Source organism: Pipistrellus kuhlii, unplaced genomic scaffold, assembly GCF_014108245.1.
Source record: "Pipistrellus kuhlii isolate mPipKuh1 unplaced genomic scaffold, mPipKuh1.p scaffold_m20_p_14, whole genome shotgun sequence".
Classification (NCBI taxonomy): Eukaryota; Metazoa; Chordata; class Mammalia; order Chiroptera; family Vespertilionidae; genus Pipistrellus; species Pipistrellus kuhlii.
Genome location: NW_023425449.1, coordinates 31,197,027 through 31,217,854, shown reverse-complemented (window position 1 = coordinate 31,217,854; position 20,828 = coordinate 31,197,027). Strand labels below are relative to the sequence as shown.

General features: G+C 40.4%; 2 protein-coding genes across 11 annotated transcripts in view; one reads left to right on the top strand and one right to left on the bottom strand.

Moving 5' to 3' along the window:
• ARFGEF1 (ADP ribosylation factor guanine nucleotide exchange factor 1) overlaps positions 1–17,830 on the top strand; it is a 93,189-nt gene extending 75,359 nt beyond the window's left edge. For 2 of the 4 annotated variants that reach the window (XM_036437030.2, XM_045581459.1), the window contains exons 30-39: positions 2,395–2,524; positions 4,648–4,783; positions 4,865–5,003; positions 6,521–6,593; positions 8,797–8,929; positions 11,938–12,077; positions 13,421–13,589; positions 14,824–14,962; positions 15,656–15,773; positions 16,418–17,830. In XM_036437030.2, coding sequence (XP_036292923.1) covers positions 2,395–2,524; positions 4,648–4,783; positions 4,865–5,003; positions 6,521–6,593; positions 8,797–8,929; positions 11,938–12,077; positions 13,421–13,589; positions 14,824–14,962; positions 15,656–15,773; positions 16,418–16,582 — 1,342 coding nt within the window. In that variant the 3' untranslated portion in view covers positions 16,583–17,830. The remainder of the gene's footprint in view (positions 1–2,394; positions 2,525–4,647; positions 4,784–4,864; positions 5,004–6,520; positions 6,594–8,796; positions 8,930–11,937; positions 12,078–13,420; positions 13,590–14,823; positions 14,963–15,655; positions 15,774–16,417) is intronic. The other 2 variants (XR_006741584.1, XR_006741585.1) reach the window with 2 other exon arrangements.
• A 1,024-nt stretch (positions 17,831–18,854) lies between these two features.
• CSPP1 (centrosome and spindle pole associated protein 1) overlaps positions 18,855–20,828 on the bottom strand; it is an 81,647-nt gene continuing 79,673 nt past the window's right edge. For 6 of the 7 annotated variants that reach the window (XM_045581460.1, XM_045581462.1, XM_036437094.2 and 3 more), the window contains one exon: positions 18,855–19,669. In XM_045581460.1, the coding sequence (XP_045437416.1) occupies positions 19,458–19,669 (212 nt within the window). In that variant the 3' untranslated portion in view covers positions 18,855–19,457. Of the gene's footprint in view, positions 19,670–20,108; positions 20,223–20,828 lie in introns of all 7 variants that reach the window. The other variant, XR_006741586.1, reaches the window with a different exon arrangement.

Genomic DNA, 20,828 nt, shown 5'->3' with positions numbered 1-20,828 from the left:
AACAAACAAAAAATGTATGAATAGGACTCAAACCTTGACTCAGCCTTGGGAATTTCTCAGTGTGCAATAATCACAAGAACAGTGTATAACGTTTTATCTTGACAAGAGACCTGCCTGCTTTCTTAGCCTCATAGCCTGTCCTTATCCGGGACCACACTGAATTACTTCTCACCATATTTATGTTCTGATTACGGACAGATTCTGGTTGTTAAAGGGAAGAGAAAGTATGTGTTCTAGTTAGTAAAAGAGAGGAAATATGAGTAAACACTTCCATGTTGGCTTTCATTTTCTTACCTCACCTCAGGATCTGTAGGGCTGTCATTTAGATTATATGTAAAAATGTAACACTATTTATAACACTAATCACAAAATATTTTCACATGCATTCTCATTTGACTCCCTCACAATTTTATAGATTTATGGTTAAATAATTAGCCTAGAGCCCAAACATTCTTTTTCCCTACACTAGCAACTGAAGTATTTCTTTTGAAAGGACCTCTTTGCCGAAACCGGTTTGGCTCAATGGATAGAGCATCTGTTTGCGGACTGAAAGATCCCGGGTTTGAATCTGGCCAGGGGCATATATAATACCTTAGTTGAGGGCACATCCTCGGGGGGGGGGGGGGGGGGGGGGTTGCAAGAGGCAGCTGATCAATGATTCTCTCTCATCGATGTTTCTAACTCTCTATCCCTCTCTCTTCCTCTCTGTAAAAAAATCAATAAAATATATATTTTTTTAAAAATAAAAGGACCACTTTGACAGTAAAAATTCATAGAAACCTCTGTAGATCTGTGTTTGCCTTGGGGGCCTAGAAAAAAACAGGATTCTCACATTCCTTCTCCCCAGTCATGGGAGTTAGCATCCAGTTGCTTAGCAAGAGAGGAAATGGATCTGGAGCTCAGGAGGTGGAGGAAGAGGGAGCCCTTTCTGTTGTGGAGGGAAACGTGGACTAGTTTCTTTACTTCCAAAACTCATTACACATTCTGTATCTTATGGATCAAATAAACTGTTAGGAACTTGCGGTAAGGCAAACTGCCATAATGTTACTTTTACACATTCATTTAACAAATACTTACTTTGAGCTTAATTTGAACCAGGCATGAACTAGACTTGAGGGAAGCATAGCAACAAATAAGCTAGACCATGTGCCGTCTTTATGGAGCCTTTCAAAGAAAATTTTGTTCTGGCTTACCATCAGACTTACTGGAAATAAAAAAAACCTTTTTAAATTGAAGGATACCGATGTTTGCTAGAAGAAAGTAGAATATAGAGGAAACATCAAGCTTTTTAACAGCTACGTGAAGGGTTGTTTTTTGGTTTTTTTTTTCTTTCTTTTTTTAATCCTCATCCAAGGATATTTTTTCCATTGATTTTTAGAGAGAGTGGAAGAAAGAGAGGGAGAGGGGAAAGAGAGAGAAAGAAAGAGACACACCAATTGGTTGCCTCCCACACTCTCCAACTGGGGCCAGGGATGGAACCTGCTTGCAACCCAGGTACATGCCCTTGACTGGGAATCAAGCCTGTGACCCTTCGGTTCCTGGGATAATGCTCTAACCATTTAAGCACACCACTCAGAGGTTTTTAAATTGAATTTATTGGGTTGACACTGGTTAACAAAAGTTTACGGGTTTCAGATGCACAATTCTACAACACATCATCTGCACTTTGTTGTGTGTTCTCTACTCCAAGTCAGGTCTATGCGTCAGCCTTTACCCTCCTCCCCTCTCGCATACCCTCCTCCAATTTTGAGGAAGATAATCAGGAATCGGGAAGACAATTTTGAATTTTAGTTTTAACATTTATTCAAATATAGTGAAAGTGATACTAAGCACTTTATTCGTTCAACAAGTACTCACCATGTGCCTCCTAGATGACGAGATTGCTCTGTGCCTGGAATGCAGCAGGATAGAGACCTGCCCACATGGACCGCTTATGGATTAGCTTTACAAGTTCTTTTGTTTGAAGACGTTAGATGAACAATGATAGCATTCACTAAAAGCTCCTATAGCTCTTTGAAAACGGTTTTCTAAAATCTACTTTTTCTTTGTTCTTAGACTGTTAATTGATATATTATCTTCCTGGTCACGGTGCCACAAAATTAATATTCACTAATAAGATGGTCTTTGTCCATCTATAATTTCATTTACTGTTTTTAAATGCTGACTGATAGGGTGGGAATGGAAGAAAAGTAAAATAAAGAAAAATTTGAAATGTTTTCCTAAATGATGCATTCTAAAGAAAGCTGGGTGCATAACAAGGTAAAAGTCTTAAAACCAGTTTTAAATATTGTTTTCTATAGCTTTGTGAATTGCAACAGTTATTACAAGAGGGAGATTCTGATGTTCAATGCTTTTTGATGTTATAGTTTTACTAATTACATTATATCACTTTAGGGGTTTAACAGTAATGTTTGAAATCATGAAAACTTACGGCCACACTTACGAAAAACACTGGTGGCAGGATTTATTTAGAATTGTGTTCAGAATCTTTGACAACATGAAATTGCCAGAACAGCAGACAGAGGTAAGACATGAAATATTCATTTAATATAGTCAAGTCAAGAGGTTCTTAATATTTTTTCTAATATATTTTAAGTTCTTTTTATTTTTTTTATTTTTATTTTTATTGATATTTTACAAAGAGGAAGGGAGAGAGATAGAGAGCTGGAAACATCAGTGAGAGAGAAACATCGACCAGCTGCCTCTTGCACACCCCCCACCGGGGATGTGCCCGCAACCAATGTACATGCCCTTGACTGGAATCGAACCTGGGACCTTTCAGTCTGCAGACCGACGCACTACCACTGAGCCAAACCAGTTCCTGCTTTTTCTAATATATTTTAATATTTCATATTAAGCACATTAAACAGAAAAAAAATTCCCAGAGAAATTTTCCTTGAGGCATTATAATAAACCAGAGGCCCACTGTGTGGTTGAAATTGCATGAGGAGGTGCCTTGCCTCCCGAAGTGCAAGGAGGCACGCCACAGGGGGCCGGGACCCACACCTGACTCACATCATCCCCCAGCCTCCCTGCCTGTGTCAGCTCTGGGGCTGTACGAGCCACTGAGCAACCTCCTCCTGTCTGGTCATTATTCGTTACGAAGTCCCGGCCTAATTTGCATACTCTAGAGGCCTGGTACACAAAATTCGTGCGGGGCCGGGGGGGGGGGGTGTCAGGGGGGAAATCCCTTAGTCCAGTCTGCATCCTCTTCAATCTGGACCTGTTAAGGGATGTCTGACTGCCTGTTTTGGCAGGCAGTTGGACATTCCTCTCACAATCCAGGACTGCTGGCTCCCCACTGCTCACCTGCCTCTGCCTGATTGCTCCTAACCACTTCTGCCTGCCAGCCTGATCACCCCTTAACTACTCTCCTGCCAGCCTGATTGCCTAATAGCTTCCTGAATGGCCCAATTGCCTCTAACTGCCCTCCCCTGCCAGCCAGGTTGCCCCCAACTGCCCTCCCCTGCTGGCCTGGTCACCCCTAACTGCCCTCTCCTGCAGGCCTAGTCCCCCCCAACTGCCCTCTCCTGCAGGCCTGGTTCTCCCCCAACTCCCCTACCCTTCAGGCCTGGTTCCCCCCCAACAGCCTTCCCCTGCAGGCCTGGATCCCCCACAACTGCCCTCCACTGCAGACCTGGTTCCCCCCAATTGCCCTCCCCTGCAGGCCTGGGTCCCTCTCAACTGCCCTCCTCTGCTGGCCTGGTCACTCCTAACTGCCCACAACTGCCCTTCCCTGCAGGCCATCTTGTGTCTTGGAATGATGGTCAATTTGCATATTACTCTTTTATAAGATAGAATATGTGTGTGTGTGTGTGTGTGTGTGTGTGTGTGTAGAGAGAGAGAGAGAGAGAGAGAAAGATAGTGAGGTGGGGGAGATATTGTATGCCTTTATAAACGAGCGCTATTTGGGGATAGAACCGAGTTAATGAATTGGTGGGATTTTGGTGTGTTTTTTTTTTGTGATTTTTTTAATTGAACTTCCAGTTTCTTTTCCTCACTTTAATATTGTCACAATTATAAACACCAGTAACTTTCTTTAGTATTCATAGTGACTTCTCATAACAGAATCCTTTAGTAGTCATACTGAATTGAAGACTACATGGTAATAAATAGACATATGTTTGCACTGCCTCAAAACTATGTTTGAAAACTGTCAGTTCAGGTTAATCCATTATGTATTTGAGAAAAACACTTACTTTATATGGCCCTATTTGTCTTTTATAGTGTTTTTAAATAACTGTACTTCATGAAAGTTAATTTAAAAGATATAGTGATCCCACTTGGATAAATTCTTACCCTTCCTCTTTCTTTCTTTTTCAAGTTCGGTCATATGCTGGAGCAAGGCCTGCTGTTTATTCATGCATATTGTTTGAAAAGTCATAATGCTAATAGCAAGAAAATGCTGTGATAGTTCTTCACAATCAGAACAAACAGTGCAAAAAAATAGTTAAGTTAGTTTATACATAGGGGTTATGGGATAATGGAGAAAAATAGATTTAAGTGAGGTGAATGTAATGTTCTGGGGGAAGTAAAGATATGAAGGGAACAGGGATAGGCTGACATTTTGCACGTGCAAGCCTCTCTTTTTTCATTCTAGTAATTGATGAATGGTCTGACTCTCCCCTCCTCTCTCCCACCCCCCAGAAAGCTGAATGGATGACAACGACCTGCAATCATGCCCTTTATGCCATCTGTGACGTGTTCACTCAGTATTTGGAGGTGCTCAGTGACGTGCTTTTGGATGATATTTTTGCCCAGCTGTACTGGTGTGTGCAGCAAGGTATGTCTGTGCCAGATGGCGACACAGTGTGTTAAATTGGACCCTGGTGATATACAAATGAATTGTTCTTTTCTTTTCTAGACAATGAGCAGCTAGCACGATCTGGTACAAACTGCTTAGAGAATGTTGTTATCCTGAATGGGGAAAAATTTACCCTAGAAATCTGGGATAAAACTTGTAACTGCACACTGGATATCTTCAAAACTACAATCCCGCATGCGTAAGATGATTTTATACAACTTTATATATTGAATGATGGACATAAAAGGTTTGATAGTAACTTGTGGTTTCTCATCACAGAATCCTTTTTCAAATATCTCATTGGTCCTTGAATTTTTATTTATTACAAATCAAACTTGTATAAACTATAACAAATACATGAATTAAATTGTTTATAAACCAAAACCTTTACTCTGATCATCCAAAAATGGGGTCATATTGAAGTGATTTCACTTTTATAAGAATTTATTCAGACCAAACCAAGCCGTTGTCTTGAATTAAAACAACAATAATATATATTTCAATTATTATAGATTTAATAATGTTAGGAAGATTTATTTGTACCTATCACATTTTACATTTAATTTTCATCTCTTTCTAGGGGATAAATTGGGCATTGAATTATAGTGAAGGAGTTTCTATCCACGGGGAAACTAAGCTAGAGTCTGCCTAATGGCTGCTGCCCTTGGACCTTGTGCCAGGCAGACCTGGAACCTACTTCCCGATCCCTAGGGCCCTTAGGCATGCACTGAGCTTCACCTTACATCTACAATATATAAACCTACTTAGATGTTTTAAATGTTACCTAAAACATCTTATTAAGTAGGTATATATGAATGCACTGGCATAAAACTATGCACAAAAACTTTCAGTCCACATTTTTAAGTATCATAAACTTTTTCTTGACATGAATTAAATATGTTTGTACTGGTATGATCGCCTTGTAAATATCCTCATCTCTAGGAAATATAAAGTCAAACAAGAGGAATATACCCCTAGGAAATAACGGGGTAGGACTACACCAAAGGACACACAGTAATTACCTTTGCCTATGTATAATTATTTGACAGTTTTTACTTTTTGGTGCACATTTTGTTGGATCAATGTAACTAACAAATGATAGATTTTTGTCATAGTTTTTCTATAGCCGCTAATGTATGAATTCTTAGCTGTTGTCCCTGTGAAGTCTTTATAAAAAACAGTTGGGCTGAATTTTTAAAAAAAAATTTTTTAAATATGTATTGATATTTTTTTTTAAGAGAGAGAGGAATGGAGAAGGATAGAGAGATAGAAGCATGATGAGGGAGAAACATTGATCGGCTGCCTCCTGCATGCCTCACACAGGAGGATCTATCCTGCAACCCAGATATGTGCCCTAACCAGGATTTGAACCAGTGATCTCTTGGTTTGCAGGTCGATGCTCAACCACTGAGCACACCAGCCAGGCTGAATTTCTTTTTTAAAGAACTGCTTCTGCTTTAATTCATTGAATGTACACATTCTAGATATAAGATACATGTTCTTAAAGATCATCTAATTATGTTAATTGCTAATTGTTTTTCTAGTATATATTTTAAACTTCTCACTAGACTTTTTAGCAAATTGCTTTTAACAGTAGTTAAAGAAGGAATATACTGTTTTTGGTATATATGTGACTTTTTTGTGCCCATTTCAAAATATGTTGGATGCAACATGTTTTACACTGTGATTGACTGGTGTGATTTTGGTATTTTAAAGGCTTTTGACATGGCGTCCCACTTCCGGAGAAACTGTTCCCCTGCCTTCTTCTCCTGTGAATGAAAAACAATTGGTAAGTTCTAATAAATAAAGCATATTTTAAATTATTTAATTATTTGTGAAAAATAATTATACTATGGACCAAATTCTTTTGTATGACCTTTTGTCCTTTAAAAAGAAGGCATAAATCTACTATCCAGAATTCTCAGGTTAAATTTCATCATGGTCAATTTCCCAAGTAGCTAAAATTTTTCTCTCTAAGTGCCATACAGGCAGTATTTCAAATTATTTTATAAGATGAGACATAGAGTAAAATGACTTCAAGAGTTGTAAGAGGCAGGCACCAGATTTTGCATGGATTTCCATGCCAAGCTGAAGATATTATTGGATATTTCATTTAAACTTTTAATATAATTTGACCTTAAAGCAAAGTTGCAAAACCAGTACAAAGAATTCTGATATTCCCTTCATCCATTGTATTTATTTGCCTAGGACTGACGTAACATTACCACAAACTTAAGTGGCTTAAAACTACAGAAATTGATTCTCTCATAGTCCTGGAGGCAAAAAGTCCAAAATCCCGGCATCTGCAGAGCCAACTCCCTTCAAAGCCTTTGAGGGAGAATCCTTTTTTGCTTCTCTTAGCTTCCAGTGGCTGCTGGCAACTCTTGGCATTCCTTGGCTTGTATACACATCACTCCAGTTCTTCCTGCAATTTTTTGAACCAGGTTTGGTATATGTTATCCCTGTTTTATACTAGTACAGAACAGTGAATAAAAGATCATGAACTACAGATCATAAACATAAGTCCAAGTTAAAATACTATTTTGATTAGCACTATTTGGGGGAACACAGACCCCTGTGTTCCTTTCAGAAACCCCAGTGAAGCAGCTAGCATTGTTAGGACAATCTACACTGATAAAAGAGAAACATACAAATTAAATCATCACTCTGCTACACCTACCAGCCCATCAGAGCAAGTATGCAAATTAACCCAAGAAAGATGGTTAATTTGCCTACACAGGCACAGATGGCAGAGCAGACTGAAAACAGTGTACAAGGAAGAGGGAGGGTGAGCACAGGGAGCTGGATTGGGGGGGCAGTGGTTGCGAGAGGGGGAAGCCCCCCTTGGCGGGTTTCGCTGCCTTCTCTGCTTCGCTCAGACCGCAGGAAGTCCTATTCTTGCAGGAATCTTCCTGTAACAGGCCTCTAGTAGTTTATAATGGGCCATAGTCTGACTCGCTGAGTGCATTGTATTGCTATCACCCCATATATTGCCTGACATGCATTAGTGCTTTCAACTTATTGTCTAATCCGTAGATAATAACAACCCATATGGGGATAAATCAGAATGGGGATTAATTCATTGCTTTTTCAATGTTACACTTAGTAACTCTGGGGCGAAATCCTGTGTAGCTCTTTGGACTTGAATGTTCAGCTTCTCTTCATGACACTTCACTCCTAGTTGGTCCCCTCTCATCGACCTCTGGTTGTGAGTTCCTTGGGTGACAAAACATCCTTCCCTAAAATTCATCCCTAAAAAGCTTCCCTGAGCTCAGCCTGCACAAAGCTTGCAGAAATCTCTGGTTAGATTTCAGGACAGTTCCTGAGTATTAACTACTTTTCCCACACAGTGAACTTAGCATTTTTATCTCTTGCTCTTGGGTAGTGTCAGGCCTAAGCCTGGCGGTCAGAAGGGAAGCTTTTCACTTAAAGACTATCGGCTTTGTCAACGGATAGGTAATTTTAAATAATTTTTTCTCATTGCATCTGTAATTGCAGTGTGAAGAATGTCATTTTCATAGGGACACGGTTTTTAAAAAAAAACACACACAAAAAAACAACACAGCATAATAGAAACTATTTTCATTTCATCTTATTTTTTATTAAGGTATTACATATGTGTCTTTATCCTTCCATTGCCCCCCACCGAATTCCCATTTATGCCTTCATGCCCTTGTGTCTCTGTCCATTGGTTATGCTTATACACATGCATATAAGTCGTTTAGTTGACCTGTAACCCTTACCCCCAACCTCCCCTACCTTCCTTCTGAGGTTTAAGCATCTGATTGATACCTCTCTGTCTCTGGATCTGTTTTTATTCATCAGTTTATGTTGTTCATTATAATCTGTAAATGAGTGAGATCATGTGATATTTATCTGTCTCTGACTGGTTTATTTCACTTAGCATAATGCTCTCCAGCTTCATCCATGCTGTTTTTATTCTTAAGCTTTATTCATTGTATTTATAATGAATTTTTTTTTTATTTTGTTAGGATACAATATCACAGAAATCTGTAGATATCCATGACTCTATTCAACCAAGGTCTGCAGATAATAGACAGCAAGCAACATTGACTTCTGTCTCTACTGTGAATGAAGAAGCCAACAAACTTAAACCTTCAGCAAGTGAGTTATTTATACTCTTAGTAAAACTAAGTTGTGTATGTTGTTTGACGTAGAAAAGGAATGAAATTTGCTTGCACTTTTATTTCTAACAAATATACTGTAACTGATTGTGTGGTCACTTCATTACTATGTTTGCTCCAACCTGAACCCCCAGTATAGATAGAGAGATACTCCCTTGAGGAGGATCAGGAACTCTGCTAACACCTGCAGTACCAGCTAGTGTTTGTGTTGAGCCTATGAGTCTTCCCTCTCATCCCCTTCTTCATGTCGGCCCCATTGTTTTCCTGCAATCGTGGGGCCTGACGGGCCCTCCTCTACCCGTCTACGGGGGGATTGTGAGGGTCAGTGCTTCCAGAGCTGGAGCTCCGCACTGAGGAGCAAGCCCTCCTCATGCCCTGCTGCCCCACACCCATGTCATTTCACTCCTCTCCTCACCTTCTTAGTTCTATTTTTACAAAATAGGTTAAGTTTTGTTTACTAAAGGAAAATTGTAACATTGAGGAAAGACTGCCTCCTCCCCAGAGGAAAATAGGACAGCTTTAAAAATCGCTCTTTAAAATTGAGATGAAATTCACTTAACGAAAGTAACCTATTGAAAGTGAACTAGTCATTGTCATTTGGTAAATTCACAATGGTGCGCAGTTGCCGCTTTATTTCCAAAACATTTTTTTATCCCAAAAGACAACCCCATAACCATTATGCTTTTCCTTCCTATTTTCCCATTCCTCAGCCCCTGGCAACCACCATTCTGATCTGTGTCTATGGATTTGCTATTCTGCGCATTTCATGTAAATGGAATAATACAGTATGTGACCTTTTGTGTCTGGCTTTTATCTAGCATAATGTGTCAAGGTCCAGCCACATTGTAAAGTGGATCAGTGATTTTTTTTTATGACGGACGGAGTAATTGTCATTTTTATGGATATGCCACATGTTTCTGTCCATTCATCTGTTGATGGCATTTGAGTTCATTCTACCGTTTGGTTATCATGAATAAGGCTGCTATGAGTGTCTGCTTACAAGTACTGTTTTGTGCCTGTTTTAATTCTTCTGGGTTGGAACCTACGAGTAGAATTGCTGGGTCATATGATAATTGTATATTTAACTTTTTGAGGAACCTCTGAAATACGTTCCATAGTGGCTGTACCATTTTACATTCCCACCAGCAATTCCAATTTTTCCTCATCTTCACTAACATTACTTCTTTTTTTAGTATAGCCATCCCAGTGGGTGTGACGTGGTAGCTCATTATGGATTTTATTTGCATTTCCTTAATGATTGATAATGTCGAGTAGTGTCTTTTCATGTGCTCATTGGCCATTTATTTATCTTTTTTGGAGAAATATCTATTTGGGTCCTTGGCTCATTTTTAGTTGGGCTGTTTTTCGTTTTGTTTTTTCAATTGTAGGAGTTTGCTGCATGCTCTGAATACTACCCCCATATCTGATATATGATTTGCATTTTCTCCCATTCTCTAGGTCATTTTTTCACTTCTTTGATAATGTCTTCTGTTACACAAAAGCTTTGATAAAGTCTAATTTATCTTTTTTTTTCTTTTGTTGCTCATGTTTTTAGTGTCATAGCTAAGAATCCATTAATAAGTCATGAAGATTTTCCCTAATGTTTTCTGCTAAGAGTTTTATACTTTTTAAACTCTTATATATAGATCACTGATCCATTTTTTAAAGTATATTTTTTAAATATATTTTTATTGAATTTTTATAGAGAGGAAGAGAGGGATAGAGAGCTAGAAACATCGATGAGAATCATCGATCAGACACCTCTTGCACACCCCCAACTGGGGATATGCCCGCAACCAAGGTACATGCCCTTGACCGGAATCGAACCCGGGACCTTTCAGTCCATAGGCCGATGCTCTATCCACTGAGCCAAATCGGTTTCGGCTTAAAGTATATTTTTATTGATTTTAGAGGAAGGGAAAGGGATAGAGAGATAGAAACATCGATGAGAGACAACATCAATTGGCTGCCTCCTGAATTCCCCCTACTGAGGATTGAGCCCACAACCTGGGTGTGTGCCCTGGTTCCTGGGTCAACGCTCAACCACTGAGCCACATCAGCTGGGCTATTCTTATATTATTATTTATTGTATTATATATTTTCCTATACAAACAAGTGTAAACCTACTTTTGCAACTCTTACTAGAATATATTACCATCAAAGGAGGAGGACAAAGGGAAAGCCCACCTAAATGTCTGAGTTCCTTTCTGTTTTCTTTTTCATAAAATGCCCTAAAAATATTTTAAGTGATTATTTTGCTTTCAAAATATCAGGCAGCAATTGTCAGGCAGAAACCACCATTGCCATGAATCAGAAGGTCAGTGAAATGGAAAGTTTCTCTATGAATAGACATCGTCCTGTTGACCAAATTTGTTCAGGCTAGAGGGAGGTAGCTATGTTCCAGTTCACCTGGGCACTATGGAAAACACTTCCGTTACTTCATGATTTGGTTACTTTTGTAGTAACACACTCAGCATAACTTTTTATAGGTTTTTTTGTTTATGGATCCACTTGAAGATATAAGGTCATTTGAGCTACAACTTCTAACATGGTTCCAAATAAAACATACACTATGGTTAATCCACAATATTCCCCCTTTGTCAAAATTCTTGGCTTTCTTTCTTCCTGTCTAACAAGTCTAGTTCATGTTGTTTTTCTTTTGGTGTAGGTTTGTACATTAACTATATTCAAAGGCCAAACTTGTGTTTACAGTAAACATTTAAGTTTTAGCTTTTAATTCATTGTTATATTTTGTTAAAAAAAAAAAAGCTACATTTTATTTTAAAAATTAATGTTTTCTAAATATTGATTAAACTTTTTGCTGAATAGTGCTTATGTGCAAAAACAGTAAGTATGTTCTTCTCACTGTGGTATGTGCAAGTTACCTTCATACATATTATGTCCCCTTAGCATTGTTATATCATAGAAATGATAAAGGATTCGAAATAATTTTTGTTTGCATGTGCATTGGGGTGGGTTTCCTCACAGAATATCCAGAACAAAAACTGTTTGCTGCCCTGTTGATTAAATGTGTTGTGCAGCTGGAACTCATCCAGACTATAGACAACATTGTGTTCTTCCCCGCTACAAGCAGGAAGGAGGACGCGGAGAACTTAGCTGCAGCCCAGGTGAGGAACGGAGATAGTCTGGGATTCAGAGCTGAGGTGGAGCTAGAGGTGTAATTTGAGGGTGGGGGTAGGTCTTTATCACATTGATCTCATTATAAACCATGATACTGGATGCCATGACCAGGTAGAGTGTGGTCAGGGACTGAGCCCTGGAGGCCTCCATGGTTTAGCTTCTGGTGAGGCAGTTGGTAAAGAGCCAGAGACCAAGACCCAGGGCGGCACAAGGAGACCTGGAAGCCAAGCGCAGAAATGTCTTAGGAAGAAGTCCTAAGTTCTGTCCAATTCTCAGAAGGTCAAATAATTTTGTGTCTGAGAATTGCTCTCTAGAGATTTGGTGGACTTTAGTGACCTTGACATTGTGTTTAATTGTGGTAATATTATACTGGGTACAAGAGAAGAGAGCAATTGAAGACAAATATTGGGAACTCTAGGGGTACAGAGAAATGGGGTAATAGCTGGAGGAGAATGATGGGGTCAATAAAAGGTGTCTTTAAGATAAGCAATATCGCAGCATGTCCTCTGATGAGAGCTCTCTGGGAGAGAGAAGCCAAGTGCAGACGAGAGAGGGACAGCTGCTGGAGTGACTGCCTGGAGGTGGGCCCTCGGGCCAAGTCCCCGGGGTTGTCTCGGTTTAGAAGCAGACAGCTCATGCATTGTAACAGGAATGCAAGCAAAGTGGATGGGTTCTATGTAAACGTATGAAGGCTGGTGGGAGTTTGTGGAGATCTGCTAGCACTGGTTTCTCATTTAGATAGGAAGAAAAGCCACCCACCAAGTGAGTTTGGGAGGAAGGCTTTAGCTACTTGAGAGAAGGAAAACAGGAGTTAGTGTCCAGGGGAATGGACAAGGGAAGTGCAAGAGGATTGCTGGGCAGCATCCAGATTTAATCCATCATCCACTGGATTTAAAGATAAGTCAGTGCGTTTCTCTCCAGTTAGGTTTAGCATGTGGGAGCAGATATGGAGTAGGCAGCTTTCCAAACAATTACTGTAAAGGGGTTGTGCAAGGGAATATTTATAATCACATGGATGTGATATTTAAAGTCACCTGGTGAAGAAGAGCCGCGAGGACCCACGGGGGAGGAACGGAGAAGGGCCGGGAGGATGGCGGTTGGGCCTAGTATGTGCAGAGCTCTTGAATTAGGAGGATAGAGCTTGGGGACTAGGGTGCATGCAATGAAGATTCTGGAAATCAGGCAACAAAAGATGGACCTTTCCCTACCTTCTGTTGAGATAGAACAGATTAGGTTCTGGGACTTGCTTGTGAACCTAGTCTTTAGGAAGCATTGATTTCTAAAATCTGTGACTCTGTGTGCACGTGCTGTGCTGGTTTATCTCCCAAAGAGAGATGCCGTGGACTTTGATGTTCGAGTTGATACTCAAGACCAAGGGATGTACCGCTTTTTAACGTCACAACAGCTTTTTAAGCTACTGGACTGCTTATTAGAGTCACATCGATTTGCAAAAGCATTTAATTCCAACAATGAACAGAGGACGGCTCTGTGGAAAGCAGGTGAGCTGCACAGTCCCACATCCCACACCTAATGTTCACTGTGTAAGAATGTACAGCAGATACTAATAGTGCTCAGAACTCCCTGTTTAAACTTCCACCTTAACAACCATCATTGGAAGGCAATCTACCAGCCAGGTCTGTCAGGTCTTCAGTAGATTAAATAACTGCCTGGGTATATTTGTTTCCCCTTGTTTAATCGACCTTTATTTGACTGATCTGACCAGTCGTCTTTCATCTTGTTTCCCAGCGTGGGACTTCCTATTGACACTGTCAGCACACTGCACTCTGCCCTTTTATGAGAAACATATGTATTCAGATGACTTCTCCATATTGACCTGGGCATGACCATATCTCAGAATGAAAGTAAATGGTTAAAACTGGGAGGCATATTTGTTTTAGAACATGTTGGAAATTTTATTTTCTTTAAATCCGTTATTGTTGAAAGTATTACGTTTCTTCTTTCCCCCATTGACCTCTCCCTGTGCCCACTCCCCCCATAAGTTTTATAATTTACTGACATTGCCAATTTTTTATTTAAGAAATAGTTCATCAGAGCCTATTTGGTAGTGCTTGGGGACTAGGGTGCATGCAATGAAATGGGGGCAGCCGAAATCTGGCAGGAAAAGGTGATGTTTACTGAATGTCCAACTCTGTCAGGTGGGATGTGGTTGTTTTATATTTGATTTTCTATGTCATCTGGAATGTCTGACTACTGATGAAGCCTGGCTCTGTCCGTCCTCTTCTTACCCCACAACCGCAGGAAAGTGGTCTGGCCTTGCTTTTTGCCCTTCAGCCCAGTTTGTTGGCACCATTCTCCTGGGCCCGCTCCTGTCGGGTCACCCGGCCCGTTCCCACAGGCCCTCAGCCCTTCATGCCCTGCGGTCTGCTCTGTCCACGGAGCCTGCGCTGCACGGGCTTCCAGGCGCAGTGTCGCTGGGAGAGCTCCGCTTTCCCAGCCAAGGGCAGTCTCCTGCCTGTGTCCCCAGCTTGAGAGGGGAGGAAATTCTAAACACAGTCATGACCTTCACATCGGGCCTTCAGCCAGACGTGGTCTCCACCTTCCAGTGTGACTTCTGTCCGTGGGCCACCTCCAGAGAGCGAGGCTCTGGGTGCTCCTGCCGTGGCTCAGGTAGCAGATGTGATGGCTGAGCACACAGAACGTGCAGCCATCCAGCTCGCTGTACCTTAATGTAAGATACTCTCCCAGATTCATCCCGAAACGTCCTCTCTGCAGGCTTTAAAGGCAAATCCAAACCCAACCTCCTGAAGCAGGAGACGAGCAGCCTGGCCTGCGGGCTGCGCATTCTCTTCCGGATGTACATGGACGAGAGCCGGGTCAGCGCCTGGGAGGAGGTGCAGCGGAGGCTTTTAAAGTAAGACTTGGCTGAGTGTCCCGTGTCTCCCCCCCCCCCCCCCCCCCCCCCCCCGGGGCGGCTAATGGGACAGAGCAGGAAAGGGCCACCAGATGCGCATGTGGGCGGAGTCCACAGCCAACCCCACGGTTAGGACAACCAGGGCAGAGATGGCGATAATTAAATGCAGTCTGAGAGAAGGTGCTTCTGCACAATTGGTGACATGAATAAGTCCTGTGAATTGTTCCTGTTACAGGACCAAGGAGAAAGTTTTATGTCTTAAAATTTTTACAACTTTATATTCTAGTTTTTAGGTTTTTTTGTGTCAGAGAGCTCATTTTCAGACAAATCATTTGTGAAAGGGAGAACCTGTCTGCACTTCATTTGAAAAAAAAATATTTGGAGGGGTGTTTTTTTTCGTTACTATTTTTTTTTAATATATTCTATCTTTATTTAATGACAACTTAATATTGTCTTTTAACATTTTAACTCATACTAAGGCTAAACATCCTGAACGACTACCATCATCTGAATAGTATTTTTGTGTGTTTTGGGGGAACAGAGGGTCTCAGCGACCAGTTAGACGTTTTCAAACTCTGTAAAAAGGTCCCTAATAGTCACGTACTCCCTACCCTCCACGTCTTTGTTGTTGTTGCTCGGTGAGTGTGCAACAGGTGGATGAGCACATGTAAGAGGGAACCTTTTGTGTTGCAGTGTGTGCAGTGAAGCACTGAGTTACTTCCTTACTCTGACATCGGAGAGTCATCGGGAGGCCTGGACTAACTTACTGCTCTTGTTTCTGACCAAAGTCCTGAAGATAAGTGATACCAGGGTGAGTGTGAGCTTGCGAATCCAGCCAGCATTTCTGGCTTAATAGAGTCGAAGTGCATCAACTGCAAACTCTGAATATGGGTTGTATGATCTTTGCTTGGAGACTTTGTACTTTACATTGCAATGTTAGATAGAATTTCCCCAGAAAATTAAAATTTTACTTAACAAATATAAGATGGTTTCAACGACTAATACATGGCTTACAGAACACACATGCAGTCTGAGAGAAGGTGCTTCTGCACAATTGGTGATACATGAGTGAGTCCTGTGGATTGTCCCTGATACAGGACCAAGGAGAAAGTTTTACCACTTAACATTTTTACAACTTTATATTCTAGTTATAAAAATAGGCCATGGTTACTGCTGGGCCTCCTCCTTTTATTACCTGGGCGGGGAAACAGTGATAAATACTAAAAGTTTGTCAAGGAAATATCGATAAAATAAGATAGAAATTAAGTAAATATATGCATGAAGTGAGTCTTGGAAACCTCTGGTCTTTCAGTTCCATAATCAGCACATCACTGCTTCACGCAGACACTGTCTCCATGGTCATTGTTTGACCCAATGACTTATCTCTAAAGGGAGTTTTAGGTGGTGGTTTTGAATGCAAGCACTACTAATGGAGAAATTCATTTTTCCTCCCAGTTCAAAGCTCACGCGTCATTCTACTACCCTCTCTTATGTGAAATTATGCAGTTTGACTTGATTCCTGAACTTCGTGCTGTTCTTAGAAGATTTTTTCTGCGAATCGGAGTGGTTTTTCAGATTTCACAACCACCTGACCAGGAACTTGGAATAAACAAGCAATGATGGGAACTTAGTATTTTTCTCTTGGCGTTTACATCCCTCCGCTCTTTAAAAGGACTCTGGAGCTGAGAGTTCCTCCCTGAAAAATGGTTTCTCTGAATTTCAGTGTCTAAAGGTTACTGACTGGGAAAGTGCTTAGAACTAGAACTGTCTTGCAACGCTCCAGTCCCTCTCAGTGATGGACGAGTGTGTCATGTTGAGCAGAAAGCCCGTTTCCACAGTGTCAGCCATGCTCACAGGTCCTTCCCTGTCCTCAGTGGCAGGGAGAGCCCCACATGTTCTTGGCAGGTGTGGAAGAGAAACTACCCAAAGAACTATAGATGTAAAGATTTGAACTTCTTGTAGGAAGTACAACTCAGGAGAGCTGTATTTTGAAGGATAAAATGTTTATAACTGGGGAGTGGGGGAGAAGAAATTATTGTTCACGGTAAAAGATATTAGCAACTATGGTATTCTTACTCTGAACTTTTTGCACACTCAGACTACCTGAGATACTGCTAATCGTCCTTCTGTGAAAAATGTACAGAGACGCAGGTCTGTAATATAAAAACCTTAAACATGATATAGTTCTTGCACTGTTTTCTTTATTTTCTTATTCATTTGCTAAATACCTATACTATTTTGTCAAATGCACTAAAAACTTGGGTTGAACTTTTGTCTTTTTATTTTGTGGGGATTTTGGTTTTGCCCTTTACGGGGAGTTGGTTAACTTTGAAGGTTGAACATGCCCAGAAGCTGTTGTGGCCGATACTTGTCATGATCAACAACAACAACAAAGGGTAAAAATATCCCTTCTGACATAACTACCTGTAATATACTGCTCTTAGGGCTTTGAAAGATGAGCCATTAAAATAGAATGATCCTTCATGGACTGAACTTGAATCATTGCAAAATGAATCTAGGCTGCTGTCACTTTTTCTTTTGGGTGGCGGGGCTTGTTGTAGATTTTATTCTGTGTACAGAACTTAATGTTGAATATATTAAAATAATTCTGGCATGGTTTGGGGAGGTTAGGTTTACTGGAAATGTATTCATACTGTGAATTGTGCTCTGATGGTTAAAAATTACAAGATTGTCAAGCATTCCGTATTAACAGTGGATGTAGAAATTTTTTCAGATGGATAAAATGTATATGGTACAGATGTAAAGTTTTCTATGTAAAAAATTCTGTACAACTTTCTGTACAATATTGATTCTCATCGGGCATATTCTAATCAGGTTATAGGTCAATAAAGTTTTTGGATTATTTCATCAGTGCAATCAAACCTGTGTAATCCACAGCCCCATGTTTCATTGGTGTGTTTTTTTGTTGGATTTTTTTTGAAAAGCAAATAACTAGGATAGGAAAAGGCTATTTTCTGCCAGAACTACAAATTCAATATTCTTTAGTTCTAAAGTTTTCTTTCTAGCTTCTGGCATTAGATTATCCCCCATACCCTGCTTTCTCTACCATAGGATATTAGTAATTTAATATTTTTTATATTTATTAACCCAGAATAATGCTACAGTATTTGAGTAGAGAAAAGACACAGTAAAGTTTCCTTCGGGGCAGTTGTGTGGTACAGCAGCATTAACAAGGAAAACAATGTGTCAAGACCATTTAGTTTTAAGGTTGTGCTGAAAAACAGGTAAGTGTTCAGCCTCTGCTCTCACACCTCCCTCTCTCAGACAGCGAGTAGTCACTGAGCTGTGCATTGGTAAGTGAACAGTATGGATCACCCCCAGGACGGAGCCTGTTCCAGCCCAGCTGGACGTCACCCGCCTGGGTTTTCTGAGAGCCACCGTGACCTTCCAGTCTGTCTGACAGGTAAGTGTTATTTCATGGTGTGTAGTATCAAGCTTTCCCTAGAGGAGACAGAGGCCTTCATCTAACTTTCAGATGAAGAAATAAGAAAAAAAATCTCTATAGTAAAATAAACAGTGGTTAGATTACAAATCAAGTATTAAGATTTACATGCAGCTAAATTTCAAACTACGAAGTTCCCTCTTCAGGTGAGCGTATCTGATCTCGCCTGCCTTGGACTGCCAGTGGGAGGAAGTGTGAAGCAGCAGTGCCTGCACTGTTCTCCGCTGTGTGGGAAGGACGCTACATTATCGTTTTAGAATTTAAATCTTCTTTAAAGGTACCTCTCATGACGTGATTAGAAAGACTGAGTCACTTATTCAGGGTCCAGAGTGGCACGGCGAGGATTCCAGTCCGTCTTTCATCCAGGGTGTTCTGCCTCCACCTTCTAGGACGCCTTGTCTAGAAACCTCAATTCCAGTTAAGAAATGAACATTGGTAATGAAAATAATTTATTTCTATCAAGAAGTAGTTAAATCGTTAAATTTGTAAACTTAATCCCTTAATTGGCACAGAAATAGAGGCAGGAGGATGTAACATTTTAGTGCAAGGCTCAGGGAATAAAATCAATTTCATTTATACTGAATCAGTTATAAATAACATGGAAATAATTTGATTCTCATTACGTAGCAACTGGAATAGTGACAGCTAATGTATTTACTAATGAATTATTTCAATAGCAATAACAAGTGTACATGTAACAGGGTTTCCTGGTTTTACAAGATTGTTAATACACTTGTGTTTTATTCACTTTACCACCGATAAGCGGAATTTACAATAACGCACATATGGTAGTTGAGTTCATTACCACCCTGATTTATGGCAAAACTGCAAAAAAATTCTATATAACTCTACATTATATATAAATTAATCATGGCCTTTTATTTATGTACATAATATACATTATATACATCACCTTATACACAGATGACTTTAGTAATTCCAGGTAGGGGTCCAAGTAGCACATATAATTAAAGGTTCAGAGTAAACACCTCTTTCACCTTACAAGGCACTGCTGGTCCAACACAGGTTTATTTAACCGTGTGCAGTAGACAGGCCCTGCCAAGGGAAAGCGCCTGGCTTTCCAGGGACCTGCTGCTGCTCTTGGTCCAGTTGCTCTGCCATGAACTGTTTCAGCGTCTCTGAGGTGCCCGGGCGGAGCCAGGGTTCAGTTGCTACGGAGTTTGATCCATCGTCACCCAAATGCCTCATGAAGTCATCAGGGTCCACCAGTGAGCTCTCGTCATCTAGAGGAAGCAGACACACGTTCCTCAGGTGGGTACAGGCAGGGGGTGAACACAAACCTGCAGCTCTGCGTTTCTCCACAGTTATGCTCTAAGCTTGTAGTTTTGGTCAGGAACCCCTTACTTTAGAGGCAGGAAAGCAAACCAGGGAGGGACCCAATTTTTTGAAAACAAAATGCAACTGAAAGTGACTCCATGATACCAACAGCAGAGCAGGCCACCTTGCTCTGTGTCACCTTCAACAAGGTTTTGGAAATGTTCCCTGTAACACTGCTTTAAGGAAATGAAGCCACTGTAGGAAAGCACTAGAAGGGATTGAAATGACTTCCATTCCACTAAGAGAGCTCTTCATTTGTGTTTCATTCTTTAATTGATTTGATAGTATGCAACTTCTACATCTATATTTTACTTACAAATATAATAGGAAAATCTGTCTTCCTACCCTGTGATGTCAATTTCTTTCTTTCTTTTTTTTTTTAATGTCCTAGGCAGTGAAGGAGTAGCCCAGCAAAGGGACCTGTGCAATCAATTTAATCCACATCGTACCAAAAAGCTCCTGTTTGGAAGGACAATGTTAAGACAGTTTAGCAGTGGAATACCTTCCTAAAGAGTAAATCCTTAAAATTCTGTCTTAATTTAAAAATATCCCTGTTAAATATTCAACTTACTGCTTCTAAAAGAAATTGAGGAACAAGAAACAAGTTAAAAGAAAATGTAAAAAGCACTGCTTTCCCACTGTTCCATGTTTTTCCAGGTCTGATTCGAAAAGTACTCCTCTGTCAGTTTGCCATGTTTGCTGGTATCAGTTATGGAGTTACCATCAGAACACATGACAGCCTGACTGCTAGACAGAGTGTAGGAGTAGTTTTAAAAACTCAGTATTAAAGGTAAGATCTAAAAATATCTTAAGAAAATTGCTCAAATAGATCACTGTTTGCTAAAACTAAAAATACAGCAGGACTTATGTACTATAAAATCATCCCAGTATCCTAATGACTAACACTGAAAGGCGGTCCAGGCTGGCAGAGGAACTGTCTGTGTCCTGCCTGCCTGTCACCAAGGCAAGGGCAGCAGATCCAACATAATGAGATTAAACTCTGACTTACAAAGACTTACAAAAGGAAATCATTAACTGAGGCTATTTTGTGTCCACAGCACTGAA